This window comes from Rattus rattus, chromosome 16 (genome assembly GCF_011064425.1).
Source record: "Rattus rattus isolate New Zealand chromosome 16, Rrattus_CSIRO_v1, whole genome shotgun sequence".
NCBI classification, from domain to species: domain Eukaryota; kingdom Metazoa; phylum Chordata; class Mammalia; order Rodentia; family Muridae; genus Rattus; species Rattus rattus.
In genome coordinates this window covers 26269658-26295591 of record NC_046169.1, presented here as the reverse complement: position 1 = coordinate 26295591, position 25934 = coordinate 26269658, and the positions used below count along the sequence as shown (strand labels likewise).

Below are 25934 nucleotides of genomic sequence, written 5' to 3'. Positions count from 1 at the left end.
GTAACGTCATACAGAGACCGAGGTTTATTGAGTTCCTACTTCTGGAGATTCAAGGTGGGGACACAGACTGGCGGGACAGTCTTTAAAATGCTTAAGATTACATTTGTTCATTTACCGTGGAGCAGGAAGCATGGGGCTGGGGGGTGACCTCACATGTCATACGCCACAGCATACCTGTGAGGTCAGAGGACAACTTGGGACAGTTGGTTCTCTCCTTCCATCATGTGGGTCCCAATAGGATCAGATTCCGATGGTTAGAACCAAGTCAGGCGAGCATCAAGTACCTTTATACCACGAAGCCATTATGCTCGCCCTTTGAAATCATTAAAAGAAATGAATGATGGGGCTGGAGAGATGGCTCCGTGGATAACAGCACTGGCGGCTGTTATGGAGGATGTGGGTTTGGTCCCCAATACCCACATGGCAGCTCACCATCATCTAGAACTCCAGTATTGGTGGATCTGACACCTTCTGACTTCTGTAGGTACCAGCATTGTATGTGGTACACAGACACACATGTAGGCAAAACGGCCATAAGCATAAAAGAAACCTAAAAGAAACGTAAAAAGAAAAATGAGTGACAGCTACTATAAGATGCCCATCAGGCACCATCTAGAGCGGAGGGACAGTGGACAAAGGCAACAGTGGACTCAGAGTGGTGCAGATGGAGCCTGCGGTAGACCAATGCCGCTGAATGGGGCAGGAAGCTTTTGTCTCTCAAAGCTGGGGTTGCACTGACCTTGATCCCTGGTCCTGCAGGCTGAGGAATGAATGACTACTGTCACCTTCAAGCCTCCATCTGTGTTTCAGTACACACTGCCTCCAAACAAGCAGCTCGGACAATAGGTGTTGCTAATGGAGCCTCGTCTTAGTTAGGGTTTCACTGCTGTGAACAGACACCGTGACCGAGGCAACGCTGATAAGGACAACATTGAATTGGGGCTGCCTTACAGGTTCAGAGGTTCAGTCCATTATCATCAAGGCGTAGCAATGGGCAGGCATGGTGCAAGAGGAGCCAAGAGTTCTATCTACATCTTCATCTATAGGCTGCTAGGACAAGACTGGCTCTCACAGGGTTAGGAGGAGGGTCTCAGTGCCCATCCCCATAGTGATTCACTTCCTCCAGCAAGGCCACACCTCCTAATAGTGCCACTCCCTGGGCCAGCATATATAAACCATCACAAGCCTTAACCAAGTTGGCAACTCCAACCAATCTCAATATCTCTCTCTCTCTCTCTCTCTCTCTCTCTCTCTCTCTCTCTCTCTCTCTCTCTCTCTCTCTCTCTCTCTCTCTCTCTCTCAATGAAGGGATCACCTAGAAGCTGCAGGCCACATGTGCGTTCTGAGAGATGCCTTTGACTTTGAAAGCCCATCTGAAATCGCCAACCTGATCGTGGACGAGAATCTGGAAGCAGCACTAGCCCTTCACCTCTACCGAGGAGGCAGACTTCTCCAAGGTATCCCCTCTCATGCTTCCCAAGTCACACAAGGGGAGGGGGTGGAGGGGAGTGCTTAAAAAAATGCCAGATGCCAAGAACGGTGCCCCGTTACCCAAAGACAAACCAAAGGATTATACAAGGTCTCTGTCCCTTTCTATTAAACGATCATCTAAATTTGGTAACCTTGCCTGCCAGTTCAGAACAGATAGTGGTGAGTGGTGATGTCTTCGCTATGTAAATATTTACTGAAGTGTTGTCCTGAGGCCAGGCCTGGTGTGGCACATGCCTGTACTCACAGGAGAGGGTCTCACGGAGCTGTGAAAGCCCTGGGTCAGAGCATTGAGGATGTCTCTCTGGTGGTCCATTTACTCTGCTGTGGCCAAGAGGCCTCTTTCCTCCCTACTGGTGTTTCTCCATGGGTGGTGTTTCAGTTTAGTTTCCTGTTGCTCTGATAAAATGCTCTGACAGATGCAAGCTTCAGAGAAAAAGGTTTACAGTTCCTGGTACAGTCTATCCTTGAGCGGAACTTGAAGAAGCCAGTCACATCACATCTGACCTCAGGAGAAATGAATGCATGCAAGGCATGTTTCCTACAAATGGCCCCTTCTACAGTAAGGCAGTTCAGGACTCACTGCCTAGGGAATGGTAACACCCACAGTGGGCTGGGTCTTCCCACAGCAATTAAACTAAGCAGGTCTCCACACGGACACACCCATAGGTCACCCTAACCTAGACAAACCCTCGGTGAGATTCTCCATGGTCATTCTAGGCTGTGTCAAGTTGACCATGAAAATGAAGTCATAGGTAGACTGAATAGCTGTTGACACAGTGGTTAGCTTCTCTTATAAAGAATATTCTAGAGTCATAAACTCAGCCTCTAAAGTCACCTAACATGCCAGGCATAGAGGCATGTGCCTATAGCTCCCAGAACTCCGGAAGTAAAACACAAGAGGATTCCAATTTTGAGTCCAACTTAGGAAGTATAAAGTAAGCTTTAGGATAATCCAATGGTATCTTTTCTTGGGGATGGGGATGGCGTTTTCAAGACAAAGTTTCTCTGTGTAGCTCTGATCCAAGAACTTGCTCTGTAGACCAGGCTGGCTCAAATTCAGAGTTCTGACTGATTCTGACTCCCGAATGCTGGACTTGAAGGCCTGGGCCACCACTACCCAGCAGTAACACCTTATCTCAAAAAAATGAAAAATAATAGTCTTTCAGTAAATCCATAGTGTCTTTTCAACATCCTGGTGTCAGTAGTTACTAAACTCTGAGCTGAGCATCAACATGAGAGGGTGACCATTGTGGGGTTTGATCAAGATGTAGACACATATACATATGTATATATGTGCTTTGTAGTCCCAGAGGCCAGAAGAGGGTGTCCTGTTGTGAGCTAGTGAGGTACTGGGAATCAAATCTAGGTCCTCGGCTAAATCAGCCAGTGCTTTTAACCACACAGCCATCTCTGCAACCCCCCTTTTCCTCTTTAATCTGGGGTGCATCTGCGCGGGCTCCCATGCAAGTTTGCTTCCATGCACACGTCAGTGGACACATGCCTTGACGTGCTGGGCCGTCTCAGCAGCCCTTTTTAAAAAGCAAAGGTTTGCCAAGGGAGCCACCAGGTGAATCACATTTTCTCAGTAGAATATGCAGACTACAGGGAAGAACACCAAGGCAGCCTCAGTGCACACGCGCCCTGGCTACAGGGCCAATGTGTCAGTAACTGGTTCAAGGCTGGCACGATGGCTCAGCAGTCAGGAGCGGTGGCTACTCTTCCCGAAGACCTAAGTTCGATTCCCAGCACTCACATGGCGGCTCACAACTATCTACATCTATTCCTGTAGTCCTGTGGGATCAGGGGCCCCTCTTCTAATGTACAGGCATAATTTAGGCAAAAAACATTTATGCACATAAATTACATAAATAACTCTTGAGAAAATAAACTGGGTCAATTCCTGCTTTTCTTTATGGTTCATACCGTAAGGACCCTGAACTAACCCAAGGGATTCGTTCCTCCCTCCTGGGGTTGTATGTAAAAGATTTTTTCCCCCTGTGCACATCATGAATTTTTCAACTGTTTAATGACAGAATATTAGAGTTGTCTTTCCTGAGATAGAATAGAGTCAGGGCGCTGTGCAAAGTGCATTCTGGGAACTCTCTCCTGTGCTTTAACTAGTCTATAAAACATACAACTTGGGAGTTAATTCGGTGCAGGCTACAGTGCTTTAATGAAGTTAAAAGACTATGACCTAGGCTAATGCCCAATAAGGAAGCAGATGGGGTCATGCATTTAAGAACATTCACCAGCCTGGGAGGGTAGCCCATGACTGGATAGGAATCCAATTCAAATGCCCCACCCCATATAATTGTTCTGTAGTTTCCTTTTTTTTTTTAATTGGATTTTTAAATTTACATTTCAAGTTTTTTTTTTTTTTTTTTTTGGTTCTTTTTTTGAGCTGGGGACCAACCCAGGGCCTGCGCTTCCTAGGTAAGCGCTACCACTGAGCTAAATCCCCAGCCCTAAATTTACATTTCAAATGTTATCCCCTTTCCTGGTTTCCCATCCATAAATCCCCTATCCCATTCTCCCCTCCCCCTTCCTCTATGAGGGTGTTCCCCCACCGATCCCCCTGCCCCTTCCCACCACCCACATTGCATGTTTTTAAAGCTGAGATCATGTATGGCTTACAGTTTGGTGGTCTTTAATTTTTAAATTAAATTGATGTGTTTAGTAGGGTGTGTGTGCATCACAGCATGATGTGTGCATGTGGGGGTCAGAGGATAACGTTATAGTGTCCTCACCTTCTACATGTTAGTCCCAGGAATCGAACTCAGGTCATCAGGCTTGGGGGCAAGCACCTTTACCCGATGAGCCTTCTCCCTGGCCCCCAGTTATCTGTGATTTCTGTTGTGTGTTTTGTTTTTTGTTTTCTTATTTTGGTTTTGGTTTTTCGAGAGACAGGGTTTCTCTGTGTAACCCTGGATGTCCTGGAACGCCCTTTGTAAACCAAGCTGGCTTCAAACTCAGAGATCCACCTGCCTCTGCCTCCCAAGTACTAGAATTAAAGGTGTGCACCACCTCTGCCAGGCTTGGTTTGAGTTTTTGAGACAGGGTCTCATGTAGCCCAGGCTGGCCTTGAACTCAGGATGTAGGTAAGGTTGACCTTGAACCCCTGCTCTTCTCAAATGCTGGGGTTATTGGAAGCACCCCCACACTCAGGCTTTTGAGGCAAGGCTTTACAGTACAAGCTGGCCTGGAGATCCTGACAATCCTCCTGCCTTGGTTTGCAAGTATGAACTAGCCTACCCAGCTTCAGATATCTTACCTAAAATAAAGTAAAACCATCTTCTATCTTTGCCAGGTCTCCCACAAAATCAGGTTCGAGTGACGACATTTTTTTTTTCAACTAAACAATTTCACCTGTAAGGATATTTTGCCTGCAGGCACACACAGACGTGTTCCAGGTGCCCACAGAATCTATAAGAAGGTATTAGATCTCCTGGAAATGGAGTTTCATACAGCTGTGAGCTGTCACGTAGGGGCTGGGAATTGAACCCACGTCCTCTGCAAGAGCAGCCTGTGCTGTTTACAGCTTTGCTATGTACGTCCAGCCCTGTTAGTTTTATGTGAGTGTCATGCCTGCAGTTGCCAGAAGAGGGCATCAGAGAGCCTGGGCCAGGAGCTACAGACAGTTGAGTCCATATAGGTGCTAGGAACGCTTGGTCCTCTAGAAGAATGACTGATGCTCTTAACAACTGACCCATCTCTCCAGCCCCGAATAATGACATCTTATTTCCACTTTTTTTTTTCCACATATAGTGTGGGATAAACTATTTTGTTTTTGAGACGGAATCTCACCACAGAGCCTTGGCTAACCTGGAACTTAATTGCTATGTAGATCAGGTTAGCCCAAGACACATAGAGAATGCTGAGATTAAAGACTTGTGCCACCACACTCTGGGTGTGCGTGGAACTGAATTCAAAGATACTTTAAGGCTGAACAGGATGGGGGAGTCTGGAGGCTGAGGCAGGAGGAACTCTGAGTTTGAGGCCAACCTGAAGATTGGCTTTAGAAGCTGGTGATCATGAGGGAGGGGCTGTGCCTGGTGACCTCCAGGTGCCGATGTCTAACAGCCTGGGCTACACAGTGCTGCCCCTGCAGGTTAGAGAGAGACAAACAGGGCCCTCTCCTCATCCTCAGCTTCCTGTGATGAGCTCTTCAATCACATCCCAGGGCTGGTGAGCTTGGCTCTGATAGATTGTGGTGAACAATCTTTTTCTTTAGTGCTTAAAATTGAGGAAAGTTAATTTGCAAAATAGTCCAGACTATCATGGGCGGAACTTGACATGATTAATCTTAGAGTGAGTTTTTCTTTGTATATATATTTATTTGTGTGTATGGAGTGGTGGTGATGATGGTGGAGGTGGTGGTGGTAGGGAGAGATCTTTGTGGAAGCCAAAAGATAACGCACAAGGAAATGATTCTCTCCTTCCACTGTGTGGGTCTCAGAGATGGGACTTAGGTCATCAGGCTTGGTGGCAATTTCCTTTATTTGCTAAGCCATCTCAATGGCCCCAGGTTTTTAACAGTGTTACCTGTTGTGCTACTCCAGAATGAAACTGATACAAAATACATCATACCTAGGACCTGGGGCTATACTCCTGGCAGAGTGTTTCTCTAGAACATGCAAAGTCTTGCCTTCAATTTCCAGAGAGATATCAACTGGGTGTGGCAGTGCTTGGGGGAAATCTCAGCCCCCCCCCCAGCTTATCCTAACGGACTCCTGAGAATTAAGAGTTCAAGGTCGGGGTTGGGGATTTAGCTCAGTGATAGAGCGCTTACCTAGCAAGCGCAAGGTCCTGGGTTCGGTCCCCAGCTCTGGGGGAAAAAAAAAAAGAAAAAAGAAAAAAGAAATACACTTAAAAAAAGGGCTGGAGAGATGGCTCAGTGGTTAAGAGCACCGACTACTCTTCCCGAGGTCCTGAGTTCAAATCCCAGCAACCACATGGTGGCTCACAACCATCTGAAATGAGATCTGATGCCCTCTTCTGGTGTGTCTGAAGAGAGTGACAGTGTAATCATAATATATAATAAATAAATAAAATATTAAAAAAAAAAAAGAGTTCAACGTCACCCTCAGGGTACTAACAAGCTCACAGCCACCCTGCCTCAAAAACAAGGTTGGGCCAATGAAATGACCCAACGGGTGAAGGCAATTTCTCTACAAGCCTGGCCCCTCAAAGTTTCTGAACACACGAAGGTGGAAAGAGAGAACTGACTCCACAAAGTTGTCCTATGACCTCCACACCAGCACTGTGGCAAATGCATCCCTCCCTCTCATCATACACACACAAATGCCTCTCACACATACACCTCTCTTTTCCTCCCTCCCTCTCTGTCTCTCTGCCTCTCTGCCCCCCCCCCCCACGCACAGACTCACACACCCCACATCTAGGAGTGGTGGTGCACACCTATAATTGCAGCAGCCCTGGGGTTGGGGATTTAGCTCAGTGGTAGAGTGTTTGCCTAGCAAGCACAAGGCCCTGGGTTCGGTCCCCAGCTCCAAAAAAAAAGAAAAGAAAAAAAAAATTGCAGCAGCCCTGAGTATGCTGAGGCAGGAGAATTGACAGTCCAGAGACGACCTGGGCTACCGAGCTCTTTCAAAACAAGCCTCACAGCCCAGTGCTATGGGAACTTGTGCTTTTGCTCCGCGGATGAGGGCCAGTCGTGGGGGTGCCTCCTGACGCCCAGTCTGTTCCTTTTGTCATCATTTTGCAGGTCACGGCATTCCTTTCGGGGTCATCTTTGGTGGAACTGATTTAAATGAAGACGCCAATCACAAAGAAAAAAAGGAAGTCATGGGAAAAGTTCTGGAGGAAGCCAGGTAAGGCTGTGGCTCGCCCAGTGGGAAGCCTTTCTTTCTTCTTACCAGGGAAACCAAGTCACCTCACCAATAATAAGGCCCTTCCAGGCTCGGTGGTGCATGCTTTTAATTCCAAAACTTGGGAGACAGGTAGGTAGCTATCTGAGACTTAAGACCAGCCTGATCTACAATACTAAGTTCCTGGATAGCCAGGGCTACATAGAGAGACCCTGTCTCAAAACAGCAGCAACAGGCCCTCAGCATAGTTTTATTTTGTTATAAATTCTCATCATAATCAAGCAGGGTTACAATGCACCTGGCTTACTGTATTATCCCAGGAACGTTCTGGAAGACTCTGGGTGGCAGGAAGAAAGCCCTAGCATGTGCTTTTGGGGTGTGTGTGTGTGTGTGTGTGTGTGTGTGTGTGTGTGTGTGTGTGTGCGTGTGTGCGCGTGCACATGAGTGCATGCGCTGAAACAGGGTCTTTGGTAGCCTAGGCTAGCCTTGACCTCTGGATAGCTGAGGATGACCCTGAACTCTGCTCCTGCCTCTGGCTTCTGAGCACCGGGACTATAGAAATGTACCACAGTGCAGGACTGAGTAGATGATTTAAGAGCAAAGCGGGCCTAAGTTAGGTTTCCCAGCCCAAGGGCCATCCTTGTAGCTATTCGTCAGCATGGCTGTTCAGTATGCAAGATGGCTCCTGCCTCTGTTCCTTTGTGAGTCCTGTAAACTATTGGAGAGATGGCCACCACTGAGGATTCTGTACCCTGGCTTAGTCCTCTGTGTATCCAGTACTCCCAAGCCATCCAGGACCCGAGAGCCTCCCAGAGCATGGCTCTGTTGGCTGCGGCTGGTGCTTCTTGATGATGATACATGCATTCGTTCTGTGAAGATAGTGTGGGAAGGAAACCCTGTTCCAGACACTAGCTGTGGCCAAGCACCTCTTGAGCTGCATGGGCACTTTGTGAGTGTGGCACACACACGCGCGCGCGCGCGCGAACACACTCCTGCACACATACAACGCAGAAAAAAAACACTCACATAAGAAAATCAAAATGAATAAGTCTTTTAACAACACCAACGAAAAGATCACTTACTGCTTTTGCAGAGGACCAGAGTTCCCTTCCCTCTCTCCCCATCAAAGTGGTTCCTGTTATAACCGAAGTGCAACTCCAGCTCTAGAGGACAAGCTCCCCCTTCTGGCCTCCATAGGCACTGCACGTTACAGACACATGCACGCATGCGCACACAAATCGTCTTTTTAAAAAGGTGGCCTATTAGTACAAATTCCTTACTATTGCTTGCACATCCTGAAAACATACTGCCTTTCCGTTTAACGTAGCTCGTGCTACGCTGTCCTATGGAAGGAAAGTAATTCTGTTTACTGGAAACATTATTGAACAAATCCATCTTACGGTATTATCATTAGGGTTGTTTATCGCATTGTTATTAAAGCAAATATTGATTTTTTTATTGGGGGGGTATTGATTGAGGCCAGTAGGCAGGAGAGACGCGCGAGTCATGCATTCCTTGTCTGACACCATGCAGCTCATGCTTCTATAAATGAGGCTATTGAGCTTGTCTGGCTCTGAATGTGCATTGCATTTTTAATCAAACACTTTTTTTTTTTTAAGATTTATTCATTTATTATATATAAGTACACTGTAGCTGTCTTCAGATACACCAGAAGAGGGCATCGGATCCCATTACAGATGGTTGTGAGCCACCATGTGGTTGCTGGGAATTGAACTCAGGACCTCTGGAAGAGTAGTCGGTTGCTCTTATCCACTGAGCCATCTCTCCAGCCCCTAATCAAACACTTTTAAATTGGTGTATTTTTTTCCCTATTGGGGGCTGTGTAAATTTTTTTTTCAGGAATTTAAACTTTTATCCCATACAGTATAGTATTAAATCTTTTTTTTAATTTTCTAAGATTTATTTATTTATTATATATAAGTACACTGTAGCTGTCTTCAGACACCAGAAGAGGGCATCAGAACTCATTACAGTTGGTTGTGAGCCACCATGTGGTTGCTGGGAATTGAACTCGGGACCTCTGAAAGAGCAGTGCCCCTAACCACTGAGCCATCTCTCCAGCCCTGGCTTTTTTATTTCTTAAACACGTAAATGCAGCAGGGTGATGGTGGTGTATGCCTTTAATCCCAGCACTTGGGAGAGAGAGGCAGGTTATCACTGAGTTAGAGGCCAGTCTGGTCTACAGAGTGAGGTCCAGGACAGCCAAGGATACCCAGAGAAACCCTGTCTCAACAAATAAAAAAAAACAAACAAATAAACAAAACCCCCAAAGAACAAACAAACACAAAAACCAAGTAAATGTATGTTAGCGTGCATGCCACATGCATACAAGGGTCAAAGAAGATGTCAGATCCCCCGGAGTTAAAGTTACATGTACTTGTGAGCTGCCTCACGTGGGTTCTGGGAACTGAATCCTGGTCCTCTGGAAGAACAGTAAATATTCCTTTTTTCTTTTTTCTTTTCTTTTTTTCGGAGCTGGGGACCGAACCCAGGGCCTTGCGCTTTCTAGGCAAGCGCTCTACCACTGAGCTAAATCCCCAACCCCCAGTAAATATACCTTAACAACTGAGCCATCTCCCAGGCCTGGCTTTGAGTTTTAATCTCCGCTTCCCCTGCATGATTTGAAAGGAACAAGAGCAAAGAAAGGGTTTGAGTATCGTTGAGTTTATTTCCCACGTGCAACTTTTCCTGGTGTGGGTGAAGATGAAGCCTAATGGGCAGTGACTGGGAGTCATGACAACGGATAGGACTTAGAGCTGGGTCCTCTCCGCCTCTCCTGGGCTGTTGGGAGGAGCTGTGTCTCAGTAGTGTTAATTGCGTTGCAACCTAATTGGCTGTTATCTCTATCCATTGACTAGGTTTGCCGTGGCTTTCACAGAGGCAATGAAGGATACGGCAGAGGTGCAGTGGGTATGTATTCCTCCGTAGTCCTTTCAGTGGGGCTTGGGGACAGGAAAGAAGTCCGTTAGACCATGGTGTGGCACAGTTGTATACTGCATTTCTCCAGCATGGATACCTGAAAAAGTTCAGTGCTGCTTAAAAAGACTTAAAAAAAAAATTCTTTGAGAATTTGATACAATGTATAAAACCTTTTTAAAATTAAAAAGAAAATGTATACGGGTATTTTTGCCTGCGTGTGTTTCTGTGTAATACCACACGCTTGTCAGGTGCTTAAGCTTCCTGGAGCTGGAGTTAGAGACAGCTGCGAGCCGGCTTGGTGCTGGGAATCGAACCCAGGTCCTCTGCGAGAACTGTCTGTGTTCTTAGCCAGTGAGTCATCTCTCCAGCCCCATACAATGTTTTTCTGGTTTTGGTGTTTTGAGACAGGGTTTCTCTGAGTAACAAGCTCTGGCTGTCCTAGAACTCACTTTGTAGACCAGGCTGGCCTCGAACTCACAGAGATCTGCCCGCCTCTGCCTCCCGAGCGCTGGGATTAAAGGTGTGCATCACCATACCCGGCTCAGCCCCATACAATGTAAATTGACCGTGTTCATCCCTCCCAATTCCTCTTCTTTCCAGCTCTACCTTGCTTCCCTACGCACGCAACTCTGTATTTTCTTTTGCTTTTTAAGTCCCTTGAATCCAGTTGGCTGACCACACACCCTTTCATGTGGCTCCCACTCCATGCTGAGATCTTTTTCTCCACGGTTTATTTTTGTTTGAAGTGCATTGTGTTTTGCCTGCATGTATGTCTGAGGGTGTCAGATCCACTGGACCTGGAATTACAGATGGCTGTGAGCTACCATGTGGTTGCTGGGAGTTGAACTGGGTCCTCTGAAAGGGCAGAAAGTGCCACTAAGTCACCTCTCTAGTCTCTTAATACAACTTTGAAATGTTATATGTAGGAATGTTACATTTATACAGGTGGAAAGCACTTCTGTGCTTCTTGAATAAAATACCAGGGATATCTCTAGGGTATCCTGGAATGAAATGTGAATGGCACATTGACCAGGTCACATTTTAAAAGCAATTTATTTGATGTGTGTAGGTGTTTTGCCTGTGTGTATGTCTGTGCGCCACATATGTGCCTGGTGCTAGTGGCGGAGAGAAGAGGGTTTTACATCCTCTGGGACTGGAGTTACAGATGGTTGGAAGCCACTCTGTGGGTGTTGGGAACTAAACCAAGATCCACTGGAGCAGAGGCCAGGGCTCCTAAACAACTGAGCCATCTCTCTAGTCCCTAAGTCACTTTTTTTCCCTTTCCTTCTCTCTTTTTGTAGTTAATGTCTTTATCATCTTATAATTTTTGTCACCCACCCTCCTACTCCTCCCTTCCTACTACACTGGACCGGGGGATTGACCTTCCACCCCTTATGCTTGATAAGCAAGCCCTTTAAAAAAAATGATTTGTTTGTTTGTTTCTTTCTTTCTATATTTATTTATGTGAATACATTGTTGCTGTCTTCAGACACACCAGAAGAGGGCACCAGATCCCCATGACAGATGGTTGTGAGCCACCATGTGGTTGCTAGGAATTGAACTCAGGACCTCTGGAAGAGCAGCCAGTGCTCTTAACCTCTGAGCCATCTCTCTAGCCAATAGGCAAGCACTTTAACACTGAGCTAAACCCCCAACCCGGGTTGGCCTGGAACTAGTTTTCTCTGCATTGCTTTGGCTGGCCTTGACCTTGCAGCTCTCCTTGTGCCTCTCCCTCCCAAATGCTGGGATTACAGGCATGCGCCGTCTACCCAGCTTGGAATACACGTAAACCTGCGCCTCCTTTGTGCTGTTGAGCAGAACCGACAAATGCTTACCTCCGAGTTCTGTCCTCGGCTTTCAACAAGCCATATTAGCAATAGTTTTTGAAACAGACTCCTGTTATGGAGTAAGGCCTAAAATCCTGATTGTTCTGCTTCTGCGTCCCAAGTACTTGGGTCACAAGTGTGCAAAACAAGGCCTCTCCCTTTTAATAACATAGTTTTTAAATCTTGTAAGTAAAGTCAACCCCCCCCCCTTTCCCACACCGCTTTTTCCAGACAGCTTTCTTCTCTGTGCAGTTCTGGCTGTCCTGGAGCTTGAACACAGAGATCCACCTGCCTCTGCCTCTCAAATGTTGGGATTAAAGGCATATGTTATGACCGCCTGGCTGCCCCTCCCTTTTATAACACCATTTTTTTTTCTGGTGGAAAGTGGCAGACATATTGCCTGTTCAGCTGTTTATTACGCTTTTACTTAACCCCAGTGGAGGCTGGTAAGATGCATCGCTCAGTGGGTTGTTGATGTCTGTCTAAGATTAATAACCTGAGTTCAATCCCTAAGTCCCACATAGGGCAAGGAGAGAATTGAATACCTCCATTCTCTCTCACCCCAAACACATACACATGGCCCATAATATATGCACACACTCCAAACAAATAAATGCACATGGCCCGCAGTATGTGCACACACAAACACACCCCAAAACAAATATACATGGCTGTATCATAGTATGTGTGTACACACCCATCCCCCAAACAAATAAAGGCATATGATAAACAAAACCCCAAACCAATAAGTTGTTTGAATAGCGCCTGAAACAACGTATTGACTATCAGCAATGAACTCCAATTCTGAAGCAAAAAGCTTCAGTGCCGTGGGGTAGGGGGTGAGGGGTGAGGGTTGGGAGGGTGGGGAGCCGGGGTGGGGGGAGGGCAATCATCTGAGAGTGAGGTAGGCAGGGTAGCAGCTCAGGTTCTCACACTACCCTTGGTCAGCCAGATCTGTGCTCAGACAGTCCTCTTCCAGGAAGAGCCACTAGGCACTTGAAACAAACCAACACCGAGGGACGGGGAGACAGCTCATCCGTCAAAGCACTGGTTCCACTTCCAGAGAACCCAGTTCCTGTTCCCAGCACCCACGCAGCAGCTCAGCAGCCATCTTTAACTCCGGTTTTGGGAGGGTTTAGTGCCCCTCTTATGACATCTGCAGCCCTCAAGTGTACAGGGGATGTACATACGTATATGTACAAGCAAAACATAAATGCACATAAAATAAATCAATCTAAAACAACTGGCTTTTTTTTTTTATATTACTATTTAAAAAATGAGGGCTGCAAAGATGGCTCAGAAATTAAGAGCGGATAGTTCTCTCACAGAGGACCTGAGCTCAGGCCCTAGCAACAGCAGCAAGTAGCTCGCAACTGCCTGTTAAGTCCAGATATCGGACCTCTGTCGCCCTCTTCTGGCCTCTGTGGGTACCTGCACTCATGTGCACTTAGACAGCTACTGACACATGTGCATATAATTAAAAATATTTTTTAAAAATAGTAAACATAAGAAAGAAAAACACGACTCGTGAAGTAGCTAAGATGGCTTGGTCCCTGCCAGATGAGCATATAGGAGATGCTGACATTAAACCTAATAAAAGATGAGACTAACTCATTTTCATAGTTTAAAGGCTGGGGGACAGTTATTAAATTTGAAAGTGAAGCTGTTTTTAATATGCATTTTTGTACAGGGTGGTGGGTGGATTTCCCAATAAGGTTCAGCCCAATGCCTTTATGCGATTCGATTTCTTTTCTAATACAAATATGTATAAATAATATAAAGGCGGCTTGCTGAGCTGTGTTTGTGGAATTCTTTTAGGTAGATTTTTTGAGGAGAGACTTCGATTCGTGTACCGTGAATGGCAGATGATGTGCTTTGAGCAACGCAGTCTTAATCTTGTTGGAGGAAAAGCCAGCTTTGGTTTTTTTATTTTCTGTGCTTTGTTTTGGCAGCAGGCTTGACTCAGGCTGTAGTTTGGTAGTAATCTTCCCTAAGTATTCCAAAGGGTGATCAGATATCAGTAATCCTAGTTTAGAAAGAAGATTACAGGTAGGTGCTTCTACTTCTCTTGGGCTTTCTTTCCTCCTCTTCCTCCTCCGGAACTTACTATGTCCACCAGGCTGAACTTGAACCCTAAGAGGTGGGCCTGTCGTCTTTGCCTCCTGAGTGCTTGGGAGTAAACGTTTTGAAGTCACCACTGTGCCTGACACTTTGTGACTTCTAAAGAGAGAATATGAAAGCGGCAGAGATGGCTCAGTGGTTAAGAGCACTAACTGCTCTTTCAGAGGACTCAAGTTCAATTCCCAGTATCCGTAGGGCAACTTATAATCATCTAGTCCCAGGAGATCCTATGCCCTCTAGTGGTCACTGTAGGTACTGCATGCATACCCTTCCTGTGGGCCCCCCCACTCCCAGAGACATTTATAAAAAGGAGAGACTGTAGATAGATAGATAGATAGATAGATAGATAGATAGATAGATAGATAGATAGATAGATAGATAGATAGATAGGTAGGTAGGTAGGTAGATAGATAGATAGATAGATAGATAGATAGATAGATAGATATCATGTGTGTCAATGTGTTTTTAAGGAAAGAATCCAGTTCAAAACTTAAAACTTGCATTTTTCCCCCTCCAGCTTCATTTAGAAAGGTAATTAAGTTGGGTGTGGTGACAATGCTAATCCCAGAGTGGCCTTGCTACTATTCTCATAATAAATATACTTTCTACTATGAGTAGAAAAAGTCAAGATGTCCCTTTCAGTTCCCTTTTCTACGTAAAATTAATTAAGCTGGCAACTGAACTCTGTCACGGGAAGAAATGGCCGTGCCTGGAGACTTGTGAATTTCTCTGTTCATTCATCTCTCGTGGCTATTTCTCTGGGCTCTAATGAAAACCTAAAAGACTGAGAACTGAAGCTTGTTTTTTGTTTTTTTGATTTTTTTGGTGTGTGTGTGTGTGTGTGTGTGTGTGTGTGTGTGTGTGTGTGTGTGTGATATTTTAAGAGGAAGGGGGAGAGTATTAAGACTCCATTTTAATGCTCGTGAGAACTTATTACTTAATTTGACTAATTATTTAATGGGAAAAGCCAGCATCCTGTAAGTACATGTTCTGGAATAAGCACGGCTTTGTAAGAGGCCCATTTTATAAAATGGGGTAGGAGAGGGCACAATAAGGTTAGGAATGGGCTCAACTGTAAAGCACCTGCCTAAAACCAACCAGGGAGGGGCTAGGGCCTAGCTTGGAGGCTTTGGAGACGTACAGCCCTTGGATGGAGGGCCGGGGTGTGGCTCAATAGTACAGCAGTTGTCTCTGACCCGGGAGCACCACAAGATAAGGGAAAAGACGAAAGAAAAGAAAGATCAGACCACAGTTACACAAAGACCTCTCACTCTCGGGTTAATATAAAAGGCTAACCTTCTGATATTAAACTTTCTGCAAGCGGAAAGTACATTAAGAGTTCTTGTAATAGATGCAGAGTCTAAGGCTCAGCGGGGGCAGCAAAAAAATAATGACTTTGATTTGAAATTACAAAAATGACTTCCGATTGTAGCTTTCTTCAAAAAACATATATAATGGTTACAAATTGCTTAGAGGAAATCACCACCCCTACACGCGAGGCTCACACATTGTAACAATGAAGATTACACAATACTTTGTATCCATGCAGATTACACACAGATTGGCGCTTCTAAAGGACCTCCTTTACCCTCCTGTTCTTTTTCCTATAAATCTCTTATCAAGCAAGGAGAGAAAAATAACATAGTAAAATAAGGCGGGGTGTCACTTTGAAAACATACATGGCTGTGAGCGGAAGGCATTTATAACTGGGTTTGGCTATAGTTCAGTAGATCATGGTCCCCTTAGCACATGGGAAACCTTCAGTTCCATCCTCCAGCCCCACAAAACCTTGGTGCTCTGCCTCTGTAATGCAAGTACGCAGAAGTGGAGAATCCAATACTCAAGGTCATCCTCAGCTACCTAGCTTGAGGCCAGCCCCAGCTACCAGAGGCCCCCTTTTAAAGATTTATTTATTTATTTGTTATATATTACACTATAGCTGTCTTCAGACACACCAGAAGAGGGCATCAGGTCTCATTACAGATGGTTGTGAGCCACCATGTGGTTGCTGGGATTTGAACTCAGGACTTCTGGGAGAGCAGTCAGTGTTCTTAACCGCTGAGTCATCTGTCCAGCCCGGAAGCTCCCTTTTAAACAAACAAACAGAAAGGTTGAGATGGGTAGGTATATGGTCCTGAGTATGGAATCTAGCATGAGAGGCTTCGAACCTGAAGATGAGAGGTCTGGAACCCTGGCAAAAGCTAGACTCAGGGCAATGGCACAAGTTCTATGGAGACATGACATTGTAGGTACAAGGGGTATGTACTGGAAGGTCCGGAGAGAGTTCTTGCTCTGAAGTACTGAGTCCCTGAAGACCACAACCCATGTTGAGGGTTCACCTAGCACGTATTTAAACTTATTTTTCTCTTATTTATGTGCTGGTGAGGTCTAGGATGCTACGGGATAGCTTGTCTCTCTCCACTCCTCATTTTACATTTGGTTTTGTAGACAGTCTCTATTATCCAAACAGGAGATTTTGTTTTGTTTTGAGGTAGGCTCTTGATGTATCTCATGCTGGCCTCAAACTCAAGGCAATCCTCCTGCTTTACTCTCCAAAGTGATGAAACTATAGACACACACTACTGTGCCTAGCTGAGAAGTGATTTTTGAAATACCTTCTTATTAAGGGCTTTTGAGGACAAGGGATCCCCTTGGGGACACCTGTATTAGCTGAATGGAACCTTGAGTAGGACAGTGAAAGCTTTGGTGGGCCAGCGGTTAAAAGGGTTCAATTAAAATGGCGATGCTGAGGCAAAACCCAAATGGAAGTGAACAGCTCTGTTCTGGAGTGGAAGCTGCTCTTCCCATACCCTTGGCTGGTTCCCTGTCCTCCCACGGAGTGTCTGCCTGCCTAGGCTTTGTCACCACAGCTTGTTCCCCAACCTGACAGATAAGTTTGAGGACCAGTATGTGTGTCCCTTACAATGTCTTGCTTTGTTAGTGGTCGTGCTGTGCCCCACATATAAGTGTATGTAGAGTATGTATACACATAACAGAATGATTGCCTCTGGCTTCAGGTGTCACTTCCTGCCTTCATTAGAATATTTAGGTCACAAGATAAAAATATACTCAGTGATGGTCTCCACTGTTCATGTCCAGAGGTCTCTCTTTTTACCACAACCATCAGCATTTGAGAGTCTTCTCTGCCCCTCTCCAGCTCTGTGACATTTAGTGAGCACTAGACCCTTGTCTCTGGAATCTGGAGAAATGGGCTTTTTGCCATCTAGGGGCACTTGTGCGCTCTCACTAGAAAACACCACAAAGAATAAGAAATTGGGATCTTGGTACAAAGGGAGAAGGAAGAGGAGGAAGGATAAGAGTGAAGGAGAGGACAGAGAGAGGAGGAAGGAGAGAAGGAGGGAGGAGGCAGAAGAGGAGACAGCTGCCTCTGCTGGGATTCCGGGAACATTGAGGGCACTGCTTTGTCTTGTGGTCAATCTGTCCTTCCCACTGGCAGCCACTTGTGCCTTTTGGATCTCCCCCTTCCTCCTTTTTCTCCACCTCCTTCTCCCCCTTTCCTCCTCTCTCCCCATTCTCTCTTTGTCCTCTCTTCTTTCCTTCTTCCTTTGTCCCAAGGGATGGGCAATACCCTTTCCACTGGTGACAAAGTACCCCTAAATGGCACTTGTCCATCCACCTCTCCTTCAGCAACAGGTACACTTCTGGGCTTTGGGAACTCCCCTGCATTAAGCCAGATCTCTTTCCTTGTTCTTTTTAGAGACTCTGTTAACGGCAAAACCCTTTAGGAATGAAGTAACTCTATGCTCCTAACACGCCATTTGTGGGTGACTTAGAGATGTTTATAAAAGGGTAATTTAATTATCTTGGTTTCTGAGAGTATAGAATGGTCAGACCATCAAATTAACTTCCCCTTTTCTTCCCCTTTCAAAAGCCACATGCAACTGGAAAGATCTTTGTCCAGAGTCAAGGTAAGAACTTTTAAATATACATATAGTATATATTTAGTATATTTTAATATAGAACATATAGTATATATAATTTAAAGTATATATAATACCTATACAACGTATTGCATTTGCTTTACTCATTTGTGTTCATGTACACACCATTGGACACACATGAAAGTTAGAAGACAGCTTTCAGGACTTGGTTTTCTCTTGGAACTCACTCCATAGACCAGGCTGACCTTGAACTCAAGAGATTTGCCTGCCTCCATCCTGAGGGTTAGGATTAAGCTGGGAGTTACCACCGCCTGACTGGCTCTCTCTTTTCACCATACGAATCCCAAAGATTGAAGTTAGGCTTGGTGGCAAGCACCTTCACCTACTGAGCCATTTTGCTGGCCCCCTGGATATTCTACATTTTAAGAGAAGGTTGGCTGCTGAGATAATACAGCTTCTGAGTGGTACTTAGAATAAGTAGAGAGGATACATTTCTATTGCTTTCTAACATTAGACTAAAAGAGAGCTGGGAAAAAATTATAAAACAGTAAACTGCAGATGACCATATATTCTACCAGTGACAATAGATTCCACTGTCCCTCCCTGTGTGTTTTATTTGGTTTTTCTTTCTATAGACTCTCTAACCCAGGTTGGCCTTGAACTCCTGGCCATGCTATCTCCAGCCTTAGCTGGATTTACAGGACTAAGCTTGTATAACAACTAAGGCAAATCTTTGCCTTGATTTGGGGGCTGTGGACTCTTCTACCCCATACTATTTTCTTCCCCTCCCAACAGTACTTAGTGACAGTGACACACAGCTCTCTTATCTGGCTCCACTGACCCTTATAAACCACTGTCCTCAAGACAGTGACAGAGAATGGACAGAGGGATCCAAAGAAGGACCTGGGACTGATTTCAGGTGTAGTGGCTGAGGTAGGAAACACTGAAATGTGTCAGCCCCACAGACCCTTCTTGACTTCATCATGTCACTAGGGTTCCACTGGGCCTCTGAGACCCCAGCACTTGGCAGGTAAAGGTCAAAAGTGAGTAAGTTCAAGACCAGCCTGGGTTACATGAGACCCTACCTTACTTTTCAAACACTAGTCATAGGAGTCTCCATTGCAAAATGGATATGCTCAAAGGGCTGGTAAAGTGTTGTGGAGTCCATGTAGGCAGAGCCTGGTGCTCCTTTGTTTTGTTCCTGGTCCAAAGAAACTGGGCTCCTGGTGAACTGGCTTGACCTCTTTGTCTGGACACTGTCTGCAATGGAGGAAGCACCTACCTCACAGGTCTTATAGGGCTATAGGTCCTATGCAGAAGATGCCCAAGCAGCACTTTTTGGGCAAGTGTTGATGACCTTGAAGCAACGTTAGAAGTGGGTAGATGATGTAACTTATGAGTTCAACCCTCCTCTTTCTTCCTCTCTTTCTTCAGAGCCCTTTTCTGTACATACCCGGCTTTCCTTAGAACTTGAGGCAGCCATCACTCGGGGATGAATTTTTTTTTTTAATAAAAATAAGTTTAACTTTAAAAAAAAAATCTATCTGAGGAAATGGCAGAGAGTGGTAGAAATCAAATGCCAATGTTTTAGAAGACTTTCAGAGTCTCTTTAAAGAGCTCAAGGTCTGTACCAACCAAGGTGGTCTGTTGGGATGGTGGTTGATTGGGATGTTACTTCCCTGGAATCAAGGGTGCATTCAACCTCTGAGCCCAGGGGCCTAGGAAACTCCACTGCAGTGCCTAAGAAGTTGAATGGATTTGTGAGGGCTAAAACTTCCTTTTTTTCCCTTTCCTACTCGGTCCACCAGGAATTGCAACAATACCAAATGCTGACTTTAACTGGAACACCTTCCTCCAGCAATCAGGTAAGGCATGGCTCCCTTCCTGAGCCTTTGTGGGAGAATAGGTCGCCATCTTTGGTCAGATGTTTCAAAGCATCCTGCTGGATCCGGTTCTTCTCTTTCTACAATGTTCCAATCTGCAATAACGGAGTGGTATGACCTCCACTTTTCATGCATTTGCCTAGATGTTTTCTTAGGAGGCATTCCAAAGGGTGGGTTTGTGTGAGACTGTACACTTAATTGGAGCTCCATGCATCTTGTGGGATTGTTGTCTCTCGCAAGTTGGCGTCAGCACACAATCTATAGGTGGTGCAGGGGAGGGGCTGTTTCCAGTCTGTGGTGGAATTCAGAGAAACGTAACCATTTCGTAAAATGAGCTCAATGATGTTGGTTGGACAAAGGTTTTAACTTGAAAAGTCTTTTAAATATAGGCTGTCCATACACAAGACCAACAGTATATGGTGTATATGGGTTTTTTTTTTTTTTAATTTTCCAGTGGGTTCTGGGGATAGAACTCAGGTCCCTCTCCTTACTGACTAAGCTATCTCCCAAGCCCTGTATTTAGTAGTTTTTACAGGTCCAAATTGTGGGGTGCTTCGACACCCCAAAGCTATATGGGCTTCGCTATAAACTTCCAAGACTCAAAATCGGAAATCAGCTCCCCCTCCCCAGCTGCTGTGAGGGCACCCCAAATTCGTTTTCACTCTAAAAGCCTTACCGGGAAATCTCCACCACACACTGTGTGTCAGCCTCAGTTTCAGTTGAAAAGAAAAATCCCAGCATTTTCGCAGAAAAAAAAATTTCAGTAGCACATTCATCAATCCCCAGTGGCAGCAACGTGGCTGTTCTCGGCTTTACAAATGAACCCCTGAGACCCCACTGCTTCTTCATGTCAGCATGTGGGTACAATTCTTCAGGACCGGGGTGGGGGCCCTTTAAATTGCCTGCCTTAAGGTTATTTCAGTTTCAATATATTACAGGGCATGACGGAGGCATACCTGAGACTCATAATTCCTGAAAGCCGACTGGCCTTTCATCAAACCCCTCAGCTCAGGACTGATGTTTGGGCTTGTAGTCGAGTGAGTAACAGGACAGCCAAGAGATTTAAAATACTCCACCAAAGGCATTTTTCCCTATGGGGCTGACTTGGCTACTGTTGCGTATCACCGTGGACAGTTAGAAATCCAGTCTGTTCAGTATCCGTGGGTGCGGGGAGACCTTGGCTGCAGCTAGGGTAGCCGATTACAGGAGGAAGACGGTAAAGCAAGAGGAATCGCCAGGATTTTTCTGAGAGTTTAACAGTTATACGGTTGATTATCCCTATTGGGTTTGGATCTTGGGCGATGGCCTATCACCTCTTCTCTGGCTCACCTAGGCTTCTGGAGTTTTGGGGACCCAAGATTGTAACTAGATACTTCTTTGACCCTCAGGTGATGAGAACAGAAGATACAGAACAGTGGCTCTCAGCTTTCCTAACACTGAGACTCTTTAACTCCATTCCTTGTGCTGTGGTGACCTTCACCCATCAAATGATTTCACTGCTACCTCGTAACTAATTTTGCTACCCTCGTGAAACATAATGTAATATGTGATATGTGGGATATCTGCGACCTGCAAGGGGGTCTTGGTCCACAGGGTGAGAACCACTGATTAGGATCTGATAACGTTCTTGGTGAACAAATGTCCCCTTATAATCTTACAGTTCTTATAGTCACTTGAGATTGGAAGGTGGGTAGGTAGGTAGGTAGAGCAGGACTTCATGTGACAATCTATATTGGTGAGTCACAGTAGGTCTCCTTTCTCCTTGGGGTCACTGGCCACCCACCCATGAAGAAGCAGAAGTAGAGTAGAGGGTTCAGTTGGCTGTGAGTATGACCGAAGGACTTCTGGAGACAGCTTCAGTGAGGCCATTCCATTTTATTGTTCCAGGGGTAGGGTATATAAGGGCTCTTAGGGGTACAGACAGAAAGGATTGTATGATGGTTTGTATATGCTTGGCCCAGGGAGTGGCACTATTAGAAGGTGTGGCCCTGTTGAAGTAGGTGTGTCACTGTGGGGATGGGGTTTCAGACCCTCATCCTAGCTGCCTGGAAGCCACTATTCTGCTAGCAGCCTTTAGAACTCTCAGTTCTACCTGCACCAGGCCTGTCTGGATGCTGCCATGTTCTCACCTTGATGCTAATGGACTGAACCTCTGAACCTGTAAGCCAGCCCCAACTAAATGTTGTCCTTCTAAGAGTTGCCTTGGTCATGGTGTCTCTTCACAGCAGTAAAACCCTAACTAAGACAGGTTGATTGGTCATAACACAGCACCTAATTATCATATGGGCGGGAAGCTAGAGCAGGACGTGTGTGCTGAGGTATGCACACACATAACTCATTCTTCATATATGGTCAGGCATCTCTGCTCAGAGACACCCTCCAAATAAGGTTAGGCAGAGAAAGAGAAGTTACGCTGAGCAAGGAAGTCGTCCATTTTACGTTGAGTTTGGAGAGGTGGACCACGACCTTAATAACAGGGTTCTCCAACAAGTCACCTTAAACCCCTGATGCTATTTTAAAAGAAGATATATTTATTTTTATTTTTACGTGTATGAATGTTTCGCTTGCATACATGTCTGGGAACCTTATGCATACAGATCACATAGGAGTCAGGGCAGAGAGCATCAGATCTCCTGGAACTGGAGTTATAGGTTTTTTTGAGCCACCTTGTGGGTGCTGGGAGTTGAAGATGGGTCTTAGGAAGAACAGCTATGTTCCTAACCATTGGGCCATCTCTCCATCTCCTGATAGTATTTTTACAGTGCCCTGCCTCACCCAGGATGTCGCAGAGTTTCTGATGCTGCTCAGTCATGCATCTCCCCGCCCTGGCTCACAAATGACTGTTGTATCCATTTAAAGCAGCAAACCAGCTCTGTGCCATCAAGATTCCATATTCTAACAGAGCAAGTGAGTACCAGTGGTTACATAGTAAGGATGTATTTACTTTATTTATATGAGTACACTATAGCTGTCTTCAGACATGCCAGAAGAGGGCATCAGATTCCATTCCAGATGGTTGCGAGCCACCATGTGCTGGGATTTGAACTCAGGACCTCTAGAAAAGCAGTTGGTGCTTTTAACCACTTAACCATCTCTCCAGTCCTCCACATGCTCGTTCCTCTAGTGAGGATACGAGTGTCTACCAAGCCCCTCACATGGTCAGTGAGGTTCCTAGTCTCTTCTATGGCCAGTGTTGTTATGGCATACCATCGCTTACAACCCACATATCTAAAGCAAAGGAACTCATGGGCCCCCAAACCCAGAACCCCAGAAAGAGGAAGGCTTAGATCCATGAAGTTTACCCTCTTCAATTTTTCCGTTTTCCACTCCCTTCATTTCCTGTTGCTGTGATCTAACACCCTGAACAAAAAAGCAGCTTAGGCGAGAAAGGACTCATTGCAGCTCACAGGTCCAGGTTATACCCATCAATGAGGTGGGGCGCCGTGACAAGAACATGAAGCAGCTGGTCATACCACAGTCAAAAGCAGAGTGGAGAACGCATGCACTTACATTCTGTTTACTTTCTCCTCTTCCTACAATCTAGGACTAAGCGCAGGGAATGGTGCTGCCCACAGTGGGCTGGGTCTTCCTACTTGGGTTAATGTCATCAACACAGTTCCCCATAGGTATTTGCACAGGCCAGCCTTTACCATCCCTTGCTGAGATGCTTCTCAAGGTAGACTGCAATGTGCCAAGTTGACAATTAAACTAACCATTTTACTTTATTTATATTGCTTATTTATCCCTCCTCCTTTTCTCTCTCTCACGCTCTCTACAAATTGCTACACTTGTCTCTGCCTATCTTTCTCTTCCCACTCCCCATTCCTCTCCCTTGAAACAAGGTCACAGGTAGTCCAGTTTGTTCTTTAACTTGCTATGCAGTAGAGGCTGATCCTTCCCAAGTGCTGGGATTACAGACATGTGCCATCATGCCTCATTTTCCTCCCATCTTCTCTCAGCTCTCTTAACCCCACTATGTGGGGTTTCTATGTGGTGGACACCCTAACATCCCAACCCACTCCCCTTCCTTGTTTATTCTTAAGAAAACCCATTTGGTTTTACTATGAGGTGAGGGTGCTACTGGATCTTCATTCCTTTTTTTTTAAGTCCCCAAGACTAGGTTTCTCTGTCCTAGCCCTGGCTGTCCTAGAACTTACTCTGTAGACCAGGCTGGCCTCGAACTCACTCAGAGATGCACTTGCCTCTTCCTCCCGAGTGCTGGGATTAAATGCATACCACCACTGTCCAGCTGGCTACCCAGTTTTATTCAGACACAAGTTAGATACTTTTTCTAAAATCTAGACTCTGGTCAGCATAATACCCTCAGCTCAAGTTTTTCAAGCCTCTTCTTTTCCTATAGTTGAGGGGTAGGAGAGGTGCCAGGGAAGGGTATGATGGCCACATCTATGACGTCAGTATTCCAGAAACATGGGGAAAGGGTTATCAAAAATTCAAGTCTAATGCAGGCCAGCAAGGGTTATGTCAAATGCTGGTACTGAGGACAGGGCAGGAAGCCACAGCACCGGGTAGTGAGCAATTCCCCCGCCCGTCCTCACGTGTGATCAGACAGCCCCATTTAGTTTCTTGCTGGCACTGGATGCCAACACACACACACACACACACACACACACACACACACACAATTACAAATACACTGATCTATATTAAATGCGTGCATACCTATGCTGAGATTTTGTCATTTACTGTGTATTGTAATGCTGAGTGTGGGCCCCCCCAAGACCTGGACTCTGCCTGTAAACCAGTGACCCTGCCCCCAAGTTATTTCTGATTGGTAAATAAAAATGTCAACAGCCAATGGCTGGGTAAAAGAGATAGGTGGGGTTTAGGTTTCCCAGACTTGGGGTTGGAGAGGGAGGACAAGAAGAAGGCAGGAGAAGGAAGAAGAAGCCACCACAGGTTAAGGAGTCAAGAAAACATAGCCCCGAGGACTGACCAATTGGAGTTAAGAGCAGCGCAGGTGAAACATAGTAATAACTCGGGGTTATCGATAGGGAAGTAGATTCTAAAAGCATAGAGGGTAGATATCTGTCCAGCTCTTGTGCTAATGAAAACTTACTGTAAATATAAAGGTTTTGTGTGTTTCAAGTCTTGGCGGGCCCCATCTCTCGTGGTTAACCTTTGAAGAACAAAGAACAAACAACAACACTTTCCCATAAGCCACCAAGGGCCGGAGGGTACCAACCAGGTCACGCACACACTAGTGGGTCTCGATCTTCCCACTCCTGCAACTATTTAAAACAGACCTTATGCTGTGGTGACCAACTATAAAGTATTTTCGTCATTACTTCATAACTAATTATTTTATCGTCATGAATGGTATTATAAATATGTTTGGAAATCGAGGGTTGTCAAAGGGGTCTCGACCCACTGATTGAGAACCCCTGAACTAGTCAGGGTCCAATCCCTACTCTGCTGCTGGACTCAAGCCCTTGGTTCTCTGGCTAGGGTTTCTGAGAGTTCAGCTGTCTGAAAATAAGCCTTCTATCTACGGGCAGGACGCGCCACGTTCTTCTCTGAATTTTCTTTCTTCTTTTTTTTCTCTAGAAGACGATGAGGCATGGGATGCCCCTGTCTGTCATTTTCTCTAATTTAGTTTCCTGAATTCTCATTGCATTTAATCTCCAGCCCAGCAGGAAGATTTGAACGGCACAACGGAGATAGGATTAACTCCGTCTTTCCCTCTAGGGTCTTCTGGGTCAGAAGGATCAAAATCAATTTAGAGAGTTGGTGGGGGCAGTGTCAGGGGAGTGCACTTTAAAAAGTTGGATAGGAAATATCAGGGCACCTTGCACGTGGTCAGTTTGAAGCATGCATTTTTTTTATTGATTTTCATTTAAATAACTTATTTTTCAGAGAGGGTCTCATGTAGCCCAGGACAGCCCTGCTGCATTTGCTGTGTAACTGAGGATGACCTTGAACGTG

The 25934-nt window shown here is 45.6% G+C and overlaps 1 protein-coding gene across 1 annotated transcript in view; it reads left to right on the top strand.

The window, feature by feature from the left end:
• The window catches only part of Glt1d1 (glycosyltransferase 1 domain containing 1), a 72652-nt gene that overhangs the window by 11011 nt on the left and 35707 nt on the right, over positions 1–25934 (top strand). Inside the window, exons 2-6 of the mRNA XM_032886359.1 lie at positions 1309–1457; positions 7217–7322; positions 10199–10250; positions 18099–18135; positions 19917–19973. Coding sequence (XP_032742250.1) covers positions 1309–1457; positions 7217–7322; positions 10199–10250; positions 18099–18135; positions 19917–19973 — 401 coding nt within the window. The remainder of the gene's footprint in view (positions 1–1308; positions 1458–7216; positions 7323–10198; positions 10251–18098; positions 18136–19916; positions 19974–25934) is intronic.